Raw genomic sequence first — 15,518 nt, 5'->3', positions numbered from 1 at the left:
GAAGGTAAAACTAATTTTCTCCCATGTAAACTATCACATAATTCACAATAAAACATTAAAAAAACAACAAACAACAACAGAAGTGAACTTGTTTCATGAGTAGGGTTGATACTGGTCTCTTGTCTTTGTGTGTCTATTAGAACCCCTCTCAGAGAACACAGTGCATGACCTGACACTGTTGCCACCACCATGGATCCACGGTGCCGGTAGAAGTGAGGAAAATATTTTTCCCTGGTAGCGTTGTGGTTACGAATCAGGCTGTGAACCTCAAGGTCAGCAGTTCGAAACTACCAGATGTTCCGTGGGAGAAAGATGATGCTTTCTGCCCCCGTAAAGATGTACAGCCTCGGAAACCCTGTACAGGGTCGCTATGGGTCAGAACCAACTCCACGGCACACCACCACCACCTCTAAAAGTTGCCTTTTTCTTGATTTAGCATTTGCTTAGTTGCTGCAACCCTCCAATTATATTTGGAGTTCTTAGCACGATCAGAGTATCAGTATCTGGGTGTTTCCCCTGGTGAGGTGTGGGTAGAAAGGATAGAGCAAGGAGCTGCTCATACTACCATCTTCCTGGTAGTCTCTGGGAATTTATATTCTCATTTCAAATAGTCTTTCTTGTTGTTCCCTTTAAGATGCTGGAGAATCACTATCAAGGAGTCTCTTCTTTGCCCTCCCAATACTGACCATCCCTAGGTGAATCATAATTTTCAGAACTAGAATTTTAAGCAGTTAGTTTTAGCATGCTTGCATTTACAAGCGAAACCAACATGCGTGTAACAGCAGCTAATAAAGGAGTCCTAGTGTCGCTATGGGTCGGAACCGACTCGAAGGCACTTAACAACAACAACAAGTGTGGCACTGTAGGTATTCACTGGACTGCTAAGCAAAAGGTCAGTGGTTCAAACCCACCAGCTGCTCTTTGGAAATCCTACATAGGGCTTCTGTAAGTTGGACCCAGCTTGACAGCACTTAACAACAACAATGGCAAAATAATCAATATAGAATTAGCTTGTTCTAACTCAATTCTTATCAGATACGTTTCCATGCACAGAGTAAGACGTTTTGGTGGCAACACTTTCAGAGCAATGCTTTCTTCCACCTCCAATGAAAATCAATCCCAGTGTGTGAGCATCTTACCTGAAACTCCCGTACACTATCAGTAGGATAGAAATCAGGAATGTAGACACTTGACTGGAATCTACCAGGGAATAGGCCCTAGAAGAAATAAGAGGGGTAAAAAATTAAACCACAGTATCTTTAAGAAGAAAAAAGACACAAATAAGCTGTAAAACATAATTAAAAGGAAATTTGCTATTATACAATGAAGAATAAATTAATAATGCTATTATTAGCTAAATGTTCATGCAGAGAATGTGAAATGATATCAATATAAAATCCCACTTTTGCATGATATACATGTTTATAACATTACTGTCAATTTTGAAAGTATCAAAATATCAAAATATCTACCAATTCTATGCAAATGACAAGGCATATCTCGTTTTTTTGTCTGTTTCCATGAGTTCACCCTTCACAGAGGGATTTTCTTCACCTAAATTTCTCTTCATTCTTTGATTCAGAAAACATTTAATGACGTCTGTGTGCCAGATGCGAGACCTGAATGGTACTCAACTGCTAACTGAGCAGGTGAATATTTGAGTCCCTGTTGAGGTGATCCACTTCGGGCAAATCAGCCGCCAAAATCTATTACGTGGACCTCATCTAAGAATGGTGGGGGAGGCTTCCTTTAGGGAGGCAAATAAAGTATTGGGCTGCTAACCGAATAGTTGTGTTTTGGGTGACTGTGAGTGCTTGCAGAGGGAGAAGTTAAGAATGACTCTTACATTTCTAAGGAGCTGCTGAGTAGATGAGTCTACCGTTTACCAAAATTAGGCACTTTAAATCCAACCCATTCACTGCCATCAAGTGGATTCTGACTCTTGACGGCCCTACCGAATAGAGTGGAAGCCACAGGATTTCTGAGGCTGGAAATCTTCATGGAACCACATCGCCTCATCTTTCTCAGGCAGAGTGGCTAGTGGGTTCAGACTACTAACCACTGGGTTAGCAGTCCAATGTTAAACCACTGCGCCACCCAACAAATGTACTGACACTGAGGTGATTCGGACACAGAGCAACCCTATTGGACACACAACTACTAACTTGTTCCTTTCGATTTCTGAGACTGTCAATCTTTATGGAAGCTAACAGCCCCCCATCTTTCTCCTGTAACCTAGGAGGAGCCAACTCAATTAATTAATTTACCTTTTTATTGTGGTTTGGGTGGTAGTGTACACAGCAAATTGGTTTTCCATTTCACACTTCATACACATTTCATTTCACGACACTGCCATAATCCCTTCAATGTAACAGCAGCAAGCACTCTTGGAGGAGTGCATGGAAAGCTCAGTTTTGGATGTGTTGAGGGGATGGATAGCTAGGTCCGGCTCCAAGCTACATACATACAGTAAAACCTGTGTCAGCTGGAACCTGTATAAGGTAGAAATCTGACAGAGAAGGAACCTTCAAATATTTTCACTAACAGAGATAGAAAAGTGTTAAGATTTCACCCTGTTGAAGGTGGGAAACTTATAAGATCCCTAAAAACAAGGCAGTCCCGTTGAGTTACGACTCTTACAAGTTTCACTGTATAGAGAGTTGATCAGTTTCTATGGTAACTGATGTTCTAGGTATGGAGACCTAAGGTCAAGCAACTGGTGGATTTGAACTGCCAATTTAGAGGCTGACTGTCTTGTGTCACCAGGGCTCCTTACATGAGAATCCAGTTACGGTCTACCTAAAACAGGTATGAAAAGGATTTGTGACAAAGTCCCTTATTTCACTAAAGTGTTTTATTTTGGAAAATAGAACTATTTCTCCTTGAAATATATATATTTTAAAATTCTCTTTGTTACCATATTGGGCTTATTATATTTAAGTGAGTTGGATATTTTTTACTTAGTTTTAATTCTGAATATGGCAAATACCAACAGTTATAATCCACATGGACAAAAGCTTTGAGAATCTTCAGTAAGTTTTAAGCGTATAAACGATCCCGAGACCAAAAAGTTTGAGAACTGCTGCTCCAAGGCACTGTCTTGTGTAGGGTTGGAATAGTCGCTGCTCGGTTTCTTGGGTGGACAAGAATGCCTTCATTGTATAGCTGGAAGGCTGACACAGAACACGTTTTGGAACAATACTCTCTGTGTCTCCGTCTGGCAGGGTATGTGTTAGAAGTGCTTGCTGGTGTAGCAACTAGAAATAGATGGCAGGACTGTAAAGCAGTTACCCAAACCTGGTGTGGTTTTGAAAATCTTAAAGGGTTGTGAGTATAGTCTTGTATATAAGAGAACTTTCTGGTGGTTCTTTGTCTTGTAAAATTAAAGACTTGAGAGAATGCAGTTAAAGAATTAGTGGTTTTCATAGTGACTATATAAAATATATCAATCAGTGCCTTTAACTAACCCGATTTGGGCATATCTCAAATACATGGATTTTTAATTTCCTTTTGCATTTTAGTAAAGAATGCCTTTATTTCCAGAAACAGAGTGCTTTTCCAAGCATGATGTCTCTCTCCTGGGAGCACAACATCTCTCCGTCTGGGCCCGAGAGGTAACACATTTCTGCTGACACCTTAGTGGTTTGTGTTCAGAATTGGCCCAGGCTTCTCGTCTCAAAAATATAATAGTTGTGCATGTTCAAAATCCCCAAAATCTAAGGCTCTGAAAATCCAGTGAAATCTGACCTTAACGTATATGACATTATTTATAATCTTCTATGACAGTGTGAATATTCATGTTTCTCTACAGAAACACTGATATATGATTAGAGAATACTGATCTAAACCCCAATGCTGACCCTAATGTACCACACCAGAAGTCTCCTTTATACAACCTATATATTGGTAAAAAATTTGGGGGAACAATGTATCTGCTAAGAGTCTAATATTAATATCCAAATACCCAGACCAAAAAGCCCACTGCCACTGGGTCAAATCCGACTCACAGTGACCCTGATAAGATTTCCAAGGCTGAAAATCTTTACAGGAGCAGAAAGCCTCATCTTACTCCCAAGTAGTGGCTGGTGGGTTTGAAATGACCACCTTGTAGTCAGCAGTCCAGTGCTGACCCTACAAAGCTCCCAGGGCTACAACATGCAAAATATATTTTTAAAAGCCTACAGCATAAAAACACAAAAAACCTTCTGATGTCCTTTTCCAATCCTTTCAACTAAAGTGATCTATGAGCCTAAACCCACTGCCTTGTTGTTGTTGTTGTTGTTTTTAAGTGCTGTCAAGTTGGTTCCGACCCATAGCAACTCTGTATAGGGTTTCTGAGCAGCAGTTGCTGAGCTTGAACTGCCAATTCTGCAGTGCAAACGGCTTTGCAGTCTGGCGCATTCACCACACCAGGACTCCTAGAGTGGTATAATTTCCTGTTTGCACAAAGGCTTGTGCATGTGTTTGTAGGCTACCAACAGCCACTGAATAACTCTGAGTCAGACGCTGAAAATGGAGAGTTCAAACATCAAAATAGGAGAGAGCTTCAAAAAGTGTGTGGAAAATGGGATTAAAAGGTAATGGAAGTTTTCCACACATTTTTTGAAGCCTCCTTGTATATTTATGGGTTAGAAAGGCAGAGCACTTCATTATTCTTATCTCTTCAGTAGTAGCAAAAACTTAATGAACAGAACATATATGAAATGCACCATTATTCATGTTTTACATTTCATTAAGATGACTACAGTGATAATTTGATTAGTTCCACTGGAGATACCAAATCTGACTGGGTATGTATATAAACTCCTGTGGAAAAGGGTACTGATTGCTTTTCTGGGAAGCAGAGATGGTCTGGAGTTGTTTGGGATTCAGATGTGTTCTACTTCCTAGGACAGACAAGAAAGGATTGAGGGTGAAACAAAAAGAAAAGCTCATATGAAAGGCTTTCAATGCTTTGCTAAGCATTACCCTCTTGGATGGGTTCTCACATTCCACATGAAGGGCATGTGGATTTGATCATGACTTAGGTATTCACGGTTGTGACTTCTCTGTTAGAACTCCAGCAGTCACTGACCAAGACTGTTTTAGACTTTGAATAAAAGAAGTATTCTTAAAAACATGCAAAATTTTGTATTTTACGGGTCAGGATTAATAGTTCATAAAGGAACTGCTCCAAAACGTCTAAATGTCTTCTTAGGGTATGTGCCCACAAAACTGAACATTTGGATTAAAAAACAAAACAAAACTCTAAAAAACAGTATAACTGATTTTTAATGCCATTCAATGCTGATGAAGGCTTTGGAAGTTATTTCTAGAAATAAAATCTTGAAAAGATCCAAGGACTTATAAAAAGGGATGCCACGGGTTGACATTTAGTTACTTCCTGGCAGCTAACCTCTCCTGATGGTATTTAAAATACCTTTTCCTGCTGGAGAAAGAGATCATGTTTGGTTAAGGTGGAGGGTCAGGAAAAAAGAGGAAGACCCCCAACAAGACACACTGGCCAAGTGGCAGCATTGATGGACTCAAGCATGGCGACAGTAGTGTGAGTTGGCCCAGGATCGGGGCAGTGTTTCGTTCTGCTGTGCATAAGGTCACTATGAGTCAGTACTGACTCGATGGCACCTAACAACAACAACAACAACAACAACAACCTTTCCTAGGAGTCCTGGTGTGGTGTTGAGGGTTAATGCGCTGGACTGCAAGGTCAGTTTGAACCACAAGGTTGGCAATTCAAGCTCACCAGCGGTTCCTCGAAAACCCTCTATAGGGTCCCTATGAGTTGGAATCAACTGAAGGCACTTAACAGCAGCAACAACCTCTCCTAGTGACAAATCGATTTCTGTGGACAAGCAAAATGGAGCCTAACAATGTAAGTCACTGTGCTTCTAGTACTTATATCAAGATGAACCACAAACGCTCAAAAGATACATCTCCTAAATCCAAGAACAAGGGGACTTTCCAATACAGACTTCACTGATTTGTTGGAAGATTCTAACACAAGATACTATGGCATTTCATTCTTAAACCAGTATGAGTTAGGCTCAGTCTACCCAGAATCTTACTATGCTTTTTAAAATAGACTTACTGTTAGCAGTTTGAGTTACATAGCAGCTCACTCTGTAAGTAAACCATCAGTAACAGAGAATGTGGAGTCCTGTTGTGGCGCTGTGGGTTAATGTGCCAGACTGCAAAGTCGTTTGAACTGCAAGGTCAGTGGTTTAAGCTCACCAGCTGCTCTTTGGAATCCCTAATACAGGGTCACTATGGGTTGGAACCAACTTGACGGCTCTTAACAACAATAACATCAATAGAGAATGTACCTCTAAGGTACGTACCCCAAACCTCAGATTGAAGGTATTCTATTCCTACTGACTTCCTATGAGAAATCAACTATTTCCAAAGTAATACCATCTGCAGGCTGATGATGAACAAATTGTTTTCTCCAAGTCTGTTCTTTCCCAAAATTTCAGTGACACATTTCTAAAGCCTTGGGGGCAATCTCACTTGCATATACAACTGTTGTTAAGTGCCTAGTCGAAGTGACCCCAGATAGGCATTACAAGGAACGGCTGGTGAACTGGAACCACTGATCTTGTGGTTCAAAACGACCTCGCAGTCCAGCACATTAAATTGCAGCACCACACCAAGATTCCTACACAGACTCTATTATTGTTGTGAAGTGCTGTCGGAGTCGACTCCGACCTATAGCAATCTTGTATGGATTTTCTGAGGAGCAGCTGGTTAGCTTGAACCACCAACCCTACAGTTCAAATGGCTTTGCAGTCTGGGGCATTAACCCACAGGGCCACACCAGGACTCTATGGTCACCTCAAATTTAATACATCTAATACCAAACAGAACACTTCATCATTTTGCAAGAGAACTCATGTTTCTCACACACTACAAACTATTAACTGCCTCTGATCATTGTTCCATTGTATCTTATGTATAATTTTACTTAAATTAGTGAATGTAGGTGTCATTTAACATACGTGATATGTCCTGTGAAATAGCACGCTAATATGATTTGGGCATTGTACAAACACCATAGTAAAGCCTTACAGGAGCCTGCTTCCAGATGCCACTGAAAGCTGTCGCTGCCGCTGCTGCTGGAGTTGGTGGTAGAAGTGGTGGCTGTTTGCAATAGCAGAGTGCACCCTGCCCGACCCACATGAGCAACAGGAGCAGTAAGGACCTTGAAGCTACCTGTCCACGGGACAACACCACTTTAAAACATCAAACAACAACAAAATGTTTTTGACGGAAAGCTACAGATGGAGGTGTCAAATACTACAGGGTAGAACAGACCTCTTAGACCCCGTTCTGTAGTGCATTCTTTCCCATGTGACATGATTTAAACTCTGTTGTCATTAGGTGCCATTGAGTCAGTACCGACTCATAGTGACCTTATGCACAACAGAATGAAGCACTGCTCGGTCCTGGGCCAACCTCACAATTGTTGCCACCATACTTGAGCCCACTGATGCTGCCACTTTGCCAATCCATCGAGTTGGGGGTCTTCCTTTTTTTCTCTGACCCCCCACCTTACTAAATATGATATCCCTTCTCTCTAGTGATTGGTCCATCCTGACAATATGTCCAAAGTATAAGAGATGAAGTTTGGCCATTCTGGCCTCCAAGGAGCACTCTTGCTGCACTTCTTCCAACACAGATCTGTTGGTTCTTTTGGCAGCCCATGGCACTTTCAATAGTCTCCTCCAACACCATAATTTAAATGCATCAATTCTTCTATGATCTTCCTTATTCACTGTTCAGCTTTCACATGCATATGACGTTACTGAAAATATCATAGCTTGGGTCAGGTACACCCTAGTCCTCAAGCTGACATCTTTGATCTTTAACACTTTAAAAAGATCTTGTGCAAAAGATTTGCCCAATGCAATATGCCGTTTGATTTCTTGACTGCTGCTTCCATGAGTGTTGATGGTTGATCTAAGAAGAATAAAGTCCTTGGTTGATACCTTCAATATTTTCTCCATCAGTAAGAATGTTGTTTGTTGGCCCAGTATCTTAAAATTCCTTAAATTCAAGATTCAGGTTTCATAAACTAAGTTCACCACCTACTGACCTATTTGTGGCACTGTAGGATAAGCACTAAACTCCTAACAGCAAGGTGGTTCAAACCCACCAGTTACCCTCAGAAACCCTATACAACGTTGCTATGAATTGGAACTGACTCAACAGCATGTAACACTAACAAAACCACTTGTATAAAATTAGTAAGAAAGTATTCTGAGTTAACAAAAAAGAGCATAGTTGAATTCTCTTCAAAGAATAGTAAGTTATCTAAGTGCAATGGAAATTGGCCAACTACAGATGCCAAAGAACGATATCAAGAGTTGAGAGAGGGGAACTGTGGAAGGTTTCCCAGAAGACAGGAAGAAAAAAGGGGGGTATTTTAAGCAAAAGAAATGGCAAATATAATGGTATGAAGATGCAAATGCCATCAAATTAGTTTGGCTTAAGGACAAACAACACCCACAAAAATAATGAAAACTGGGATGATGAAGTATGTAGGGCAGACACAGAACTGCCTGAGAGGTAGCAATGGTACAGTTATGAATACTAACTCTATGGTTTGACGGCTTGCATTCAAATACTATTATCTTTTCCCAACTACATGATCTTATACAAGTTGTCTCTAGTTTTCACCTGTAAAATAGTGACAATACGATCTAGCTTATAGAGTGAAGTTTCAATGGAGTATTAACAACATAAGTTTACTGTTGAAGGGAATAACTCACTATAAATTCTTCAACTAAGAAAGGGATGATGAAATGAAAAATGTGGGGAAAATTATTTTATTCATTCTAAAGGAGCCCTGGTGGTGCTGTGGGATACGCAACTAACTACTAGCATCTAACCTACTTAACTGCATCTAACCTACTAGCTGCTCCAAGGGAGACAGACGAAGCTGTCCTCATATAGATTTAGCATCAGACTAAACATGTAGCATATGCTGTTGTTGTTAAGTGCCGTGGAGTCAATTCTGACCCATAGCAACCCTGTACAGGGTTTCCAAGAAGCAGCTTGAACCACCGACCTTGCAGTTCAAACGACTCTGCAGTCTTAACACATTAGCCCACAGTACCACACCAGCATAAAAAGTCACTGTATGTTGGAATCCTGGTGTAGTGCTGTGAGTTAATGCGCTAGACTGCAACGTTGGTTTAAATCTCAAGGTCAGCAGTTTAAGCTCAAAAGTTGGTCCTCGGAAACCTTATACATAGTTGCAATGAGTCGGAACTGACTTCACGGCATGTAACAACAATATATGGTGGAATCAAGCTGAAGAAGGAAGGTTTGAGCAGGTATAGAGAAACAGTTAATATTAATACCTAACATCTATTAAAGATTTGGCTCATTTTGAATAATTCTGTTATTGAATCCCTGTTACTGCCCCATGTGGTTCTGAAGGATAACCACTGGACTGTGAACCAACAGGTCGGTGGCTCAAGCCCACCAGTCACTCTAAGGAAAAAAAAATGGGGTTCCCTGCTTCCACAGATTCACATCCTCAAAATCCCTATAAAGGGTTGTTATGAGTTGGAACTGACTCAGTGGCACTTAACAGCTACCACCCTATGACACTGTGTGGCATTGTATGATAAAGCACTAACTAGAATGCAAAGTCAGTTTGAACCACAAAGTCGGTAGTTTAAGCTCACCAGCTGCTCCTTGGAAACCCTATACAGGATCCCTATGAAAGGACTCAATGGCATTTAACAACAACAACAGTTTACATACAAGGAAACCAAGGGGAATAAAAGCTAAAATAACTTGCTTAAGGTTGTTGTTGTTAAGTGCTGCTGAGTCAGTTCTAACTCAACAGGCAGCCTGAGTAGGTTTTCTGAGGTTGTGCATCTTTGCGGGAGCAGAAAGCCTCCTCTTTCTCCCACTGAGTTAGTGGACTTTTAACAGCTGACCTCGTAGTTTGCAGTCCAGGGATTACACTACAGCCCCGAAGTACTGCCCTGCTTAAAGTTACAAAGTCTGAATTCACATCCAGACAGTCTGAGTACAAAGCACTAAAGAATGTTATGTTTACTCTGAGCATGTGTCATTACAGTTTCTCAAGTGAAGGCTTCCCTCTATCCTTGAAAATCACCAAGGATTATGGGTTATTTCCTGGCATGCACACTGAGGATCTTTTTTTTTTTTTTTAAACAGACTCCCAGAGATATGCACGATGGCTTAATGACTCGGGGCAACGGCAGTAAGAAGGCTGGAGATGAAATTCGGATGAGTATGAACTCAAACTTACAGAAATACGGATTTCCACTTCAGCTACTTTTTTCTACCTTTCTTCACTTTTACATGAACTACTACAAGTTCCATGTCCTGTGTTTCAATTCGATTACCCAAAATGTATTCAATAGGATTTCATCTGAATTAAAAATATTATTACAGAGTACAAGGAAAATATATCTTCAAATCCACCAGCAGCTCCTTGGAAACCCTAGCCACGTTCGCTATGAGTCTGAACTGATTCGACAGCACTTACCAACATTTAGTGTAACAGATGACAGGAAAGATGATTGGATGAAAGTTCACAATAAGAAAACACAGATAATTTATATCTTACAACTAAATTAGAGTCCTGGTAACTTAAATGTAAGTTATTATCTTATAACTAATATAACTAGATGGCACTTAACGACAGTGATAATAAAACTGGAGGTGATCCACTAATTGCCTCCAAATCAGATGTGAGCTGTAAGGTTTCCAAAGGAAAAGCTGTTAGGATTCTGAAATCTGTAAAATTATTCTACCTCTAATACACTTTACGCCTATTATTCTACCTCTAATACACTTTACAATGATTCCAAGACCACAGACACTGAATGACTTCCGTATCTAAATAGTGTTTTAGTTACAGCATGTTCAACATGGCCAACATTTATCAACTCAATATTAAAAGACAATGTATTGTGCAGCATTCATAAAATACAAGCAATCCTTCCATTCACCAAAAAGTTTTGCTTTCGTTCCCCCTGATTATTATAAATCCTTGTTACCTCTTAGGTCATGCCTGAATTTCAAGCTCCCCCTTGCCCTCCTTTCACCCTCATGGAAAGCAGCTCAACTTCTTCCCCTGTAACCTGCACAGCACAACCTCCCATAGAAAAGCAATGTCTACTTCACAAGGGCCTTGGTTAGAACATTGAAGATTTAGAAATTCAGAGGGAACAGAAATGGTAAAACAGAACTGCAATAAAATCAGTTATAGCTGGATTGATATTTGAAGACAAAAACAAGGGTACAAACAAGATAAACATTTGGCAAATTTCAACATCACTCAAAAATATTATTGGTGTTTTCCAAAGCAAGTTCTATGGCACAATAGTTTCTTAAACTACTTAAGAGTGTTACATGATGAAAAGTAGTGATGGGTAAGGAGAGCTGATAAATCGGGAGCTAAACAAATCTGTCCTGGAAGAAGTATGCCTAGAATGATCCTTAGAAGTAAGACAGCCAGACTTTATCTCTAGTCTTTGGAAATATTGTCAGGAGGAACAGTCCCTGGTAAAGGTAAGTGGAATGTCAACAAAAAAGAGGAAGACATGGTGGCAGCAACAATGGAGTCAACCATAAGAATTCTGAGAATGGTGTAGGACCAGGCAGTGTTTCCTGTTATTTCTAGAGACACTGTGAACGCTCACTGACTCCACAGCAATTAACAACAACAAACAAAATGAAGCTTTTTTTTTCCCAGTCGAGAACATCATGAAGCTGCTAACATAATGTGTTGTTGTTGTTGTTTGGTGCTGTTAAGTCAGTTCTGACTCACAGTGACCTTATGCACGACAAACATCGTCTGGTCCTGTGCCATCCTCACAATTCCTGTTAAGCTAGAGCCTATTGCTGCTATCACTACATCAATCCATCTCATTTGGGGTCTTCCTCTGAATTGCTGACCCTCCCTTTTTTCTCGCATGATGTCCTTCTCCAGGTACCGGTCCCTATTGATTATATGTCTGAAGTAAGAGAGACAAGTCTTGCCATCCTAAGTTCTCAGGAACATTCTGGCTGTATTGCTTCTAACACAGATTTCTAGCAATCCATGGTACTTTTAATATTCTTCTCAAACACCATATCTCAAATGCATCAATTCACTTCTTCTACAGTCTTCCAAATTCACTGTTCAACTTCCACATGCATATCATGGCTTTGGTGAGGCCCACCCTTAGACCTCAAACTGACATGTTTACTCTTGAACAAGTTAAAGAGGTCTTGGGCAGCAGATGTGCCAATGTAATATGCTTTCTGATTTCTTCACTGTGCTTCGATGAGTACTGAGAGTGGATCCAAGCAAAATGAAGTCTTTGACAGCTTCAAGTTTTTCTCCACTTACCATGATGTTATTTATACGTCCTCTGGTGAGGAAGTTTTGAATTCTTTACATTAAGGTCCAACCCATACTGAAGGCTGTGGTCTTTGATCTTCATCCGTAGGTATTTTAAGTTTGAGCAAGCAAAGCTGTATCACCTGCATATCGGAGGTTGTTAATGATTCTTCTCTAATCTTGATGCCACATTCTTCTTTATAAAATCTAGCTTCTCTAGATTATTTGCTAAGTGTACAGACGGAATAGTATGGTGACACATACCTTAACTGATTTAAAACCATACAGTGGCCTCTTGTTCTGTATGCAAAAGACTGCCTCTTGGTCTATGTAAAGAGCATAATTAAGTGTTCTGAAATACTCATTCTCAGTAATACTGTCCACCGCTTGTTATGATCCACAAAATCAAAAGCCTTTGCACAGTCAATAAGACACAGGTAAACATCTTTCTGGTACTCTCCGCTTTCAGTCAAGACCCATCTAACATCAGCAAGAATATTTCTTGTTCCAAGCCCTCATCTAAATACGGTCTGATCCTCTTGCAGTTCTCTGTCAATGCACTGTTGTGGCCGTTTTCGAATTATCTTCAGCAAAATTTTACTTGCATCACAGATATTAATGATACTGTCCAATGATTTCTGCATTCTGTTGGAATGAACACAAATATGGATCTCTTCACAACAGTTGGTCAAGTAGTTTGTTTTCCAAATTTCTTGGCATAGATGAGTGAGTGCCTCCAGTAGTCTATCAGTTTGTTGAAAGATTTCAATTGTGTAGGGTCACCTTTCTTTGGAATGGGCACAAATATGGATCTCTTCCAATCAGTTGGCCAGGTAGCCGGTCTTCCACATGTTTTGGCATGTGAGCACTTCACATCCATTTGTTGAAAATCTCAATTGGTATTGTGTCAATTCCTACAGCCCTGTTTCCCCAATGCTTCCACTGCAACATGGATTCTTCTTCCAGCATCTCTGGTTTTTGATCCTATGCTACTTCCTGACATAGTTGAACACCAACCAATTCTTTTTGGTACAGTGCCTCTCTATATTCCTTTCATTATCCTTTTTTTCACCTTCCATATTCTTTTGACTGTTCAATTATTTTGTTATAAAATCTTTCACTGTTACAATTTGACTTGAGGTTTTTCTTTAGTTCTTCCAGCTTGAGAAATGCTGAGCATGTGTTCTTCCCTATTGGTTTCTTAACTCCAGTTCTTTGCACATTTCATTGTAATATTTTACAAGCTGTCCTGTGAAATCTTCTTTTCAGTTCTTTTACTTCATCAGTTTTTCCATTCACTTTACCTACTCTACGTTTCAGTTTTTTTTTTATATCCATTTTGGTCTTTTTTTTCTTTCTTGTCTTCTTAATGACCTTTTGTTTTCTTCGCCTATCTAGTCTTTGTTCATTAGTGTTCAATGTGTCAATCCTATTTTTGAGATGGTCTCTAAAGGTAGATGAGAGAGACTCTTATGCACTTGTTTTAATTTTCTTTGGCTTCAGCCAGAATTTGCATATGAGCAATAGATGGTCGATTCTACATTCGACCTGTGGTCTTGCTTTGGCTGATGATATTGAGCTTCTTCATTGTATCTTTTCAAAGATGTAGTTGACTGATTTCTGTGGATTCTATGCAGCAAAGTCCATGTGTATATTCACTTGTTATGTTGTTGTAAAAAGGTACTGCCAATGAACAGGCTGTATACAGTGCTTGGCAAAATTCTATCATGATTTTTAGGGATTATTTCTATCACCAACTACTTTTCTTTCTTAGCTTCCAACTTCTGCAAACCAATCTCTAGCTACATTTATTGTTGTTGTTAACTACTACTATGTCAGTTCTGACCCACAGTAACCCTGTATAGTGTTTCCGAGGAGCAGTTGGTGAGCTTGAACCACTGACCTTGTGGTTTAAACTGACTTTGAGGTTCAGCATATTAACCCACCGAGCCACACCAGGACTCTGTATTATAATTTATTGGTAATCACTATTTCCTCATATGCAGTTATTAATATCTACAAAGGTTGAAGAACTTGTCCTAGGCCACACATATGGGAAGGATTCAAACCCAAATTTGACTTCAGTGCCCACACTCTTTTACCGATTGCAATTTAGTGTTAATTTGCAATTGCACTAAACCCTAGAGACAGGAAGGAGAGTGCATTGCTTCCTAACATACCAGGAATTCCATTATACTGTGAAGCATCGCCTTTTCTAACATTCAGCATATACACATTCTCAATCACATTCAATATCATTTGGAACAGCAGAAAGAAAACCAGCAAAAAGACTTTTCAATTTTAATACATAAAGTTACGGGGTTTTCTTTGTCCTCTTTCTTTTTCCAACAAAAATATTCTCTCAGAAAATTCTTGACTACTTTACTGTTATTCTGGATTATAAGCACCTCAAAACATACTGATTAAATAAAAATGATTTAAAAAAAAAAAAAAAGCACAAGATATTATGGCAACCTTAGAAATATGCAAACATCAAATACCTAAAGTTTGAATGACAAATATTTAAGCAATATACTAAGTGTGGTGCTGTAGGATAAGTACTAGATCACAAGTTCAGTTTGAACTGCAAGGTCGGTGGTTCAAACTCACCAGGTGCTTCTTGGAAACCCTATACAGGGTCGCTATGAGTCAGAACCAACTTGAAAGCACTCAACAACATATTAAGGAGTATGACTTTGAGTTAATTTTCAAAGGTGAGATTGGCTTTTGCCTTACACTGTTCTCTTCTGGAGTCCTGGTATGGTGCTGTGGGTTAATGCACTAGGTTGCAAAGTCGGTCTGAACCTCAAGGTTGGCAGTTCAAGCTCACCAGAAGCTCCTCAGAAACCCTATACAGAGGGTCACCATGGGTTGGAACTGACTCGACAGCACTTAACAACAGCACTTTTCTGGAGAGTCCTGGTGTGATGGTGTAGGGTTATGAACTGGACCAGCAAGGTCAGTTTGAACCTCAAGGTTGGTGGTCCAAACCCACTAGCCACTCCTTGGAAACCCTATACAGGATCACTATGAGTCAGAACTGACTCAATGGCACTTAACAATAACTTTCTTTTCTGGTTCCAAAACAAAAAGGAGGAGATGGGGAAAAGGAAAGAGACTAATTTAATAAAATAAAAACTGGAACTGC

At 39.9% G+C, this 15,518-nt stretch overlaps 1 protein-coding gene across 1 annotated transcript in view; it reads right to left on the bottom strand.

Moving 5' to 3' along the window:
- Positions 1-15,518, bottom strand: part of SPPL3 (signal peptide peptidase like 3) — a 160,808-nt gene that overhangs the window by 56,408 nt on the left and 88,882 nt on the right. Inside the window, exon 2 of the mRNA XM_006865431.1 lies at positions 1,140-1,217. Within this exon, the coding sequence (XP_006865493.1) occupies positions 1,140-1,217 (78 nt within the window). The remainder of the gene's footprint in view (positions 1-1,139; positions 1,218-15,518) is intronic.

The sequence above is a fragment of the Chrysochloris asiatica genome, unplaced genomic scaffold (assembly GCF_000296735.1).
Source record: "Chrysochloris asiatica unplaced genomic scaffold, ChrAsi1.0 scaffold00078, whole genome shotgun sequence".
Taxonomy (NCBI): Eukaryota; Metazoa; Chordata; class Mammalia; order Afrosoricida; family Chrysochloridae; genus Chrysochloris; species Chrysochloris asiatica.
This window is presented reverse-complemented; position numbering and strand designations above follow the sequence as displayed.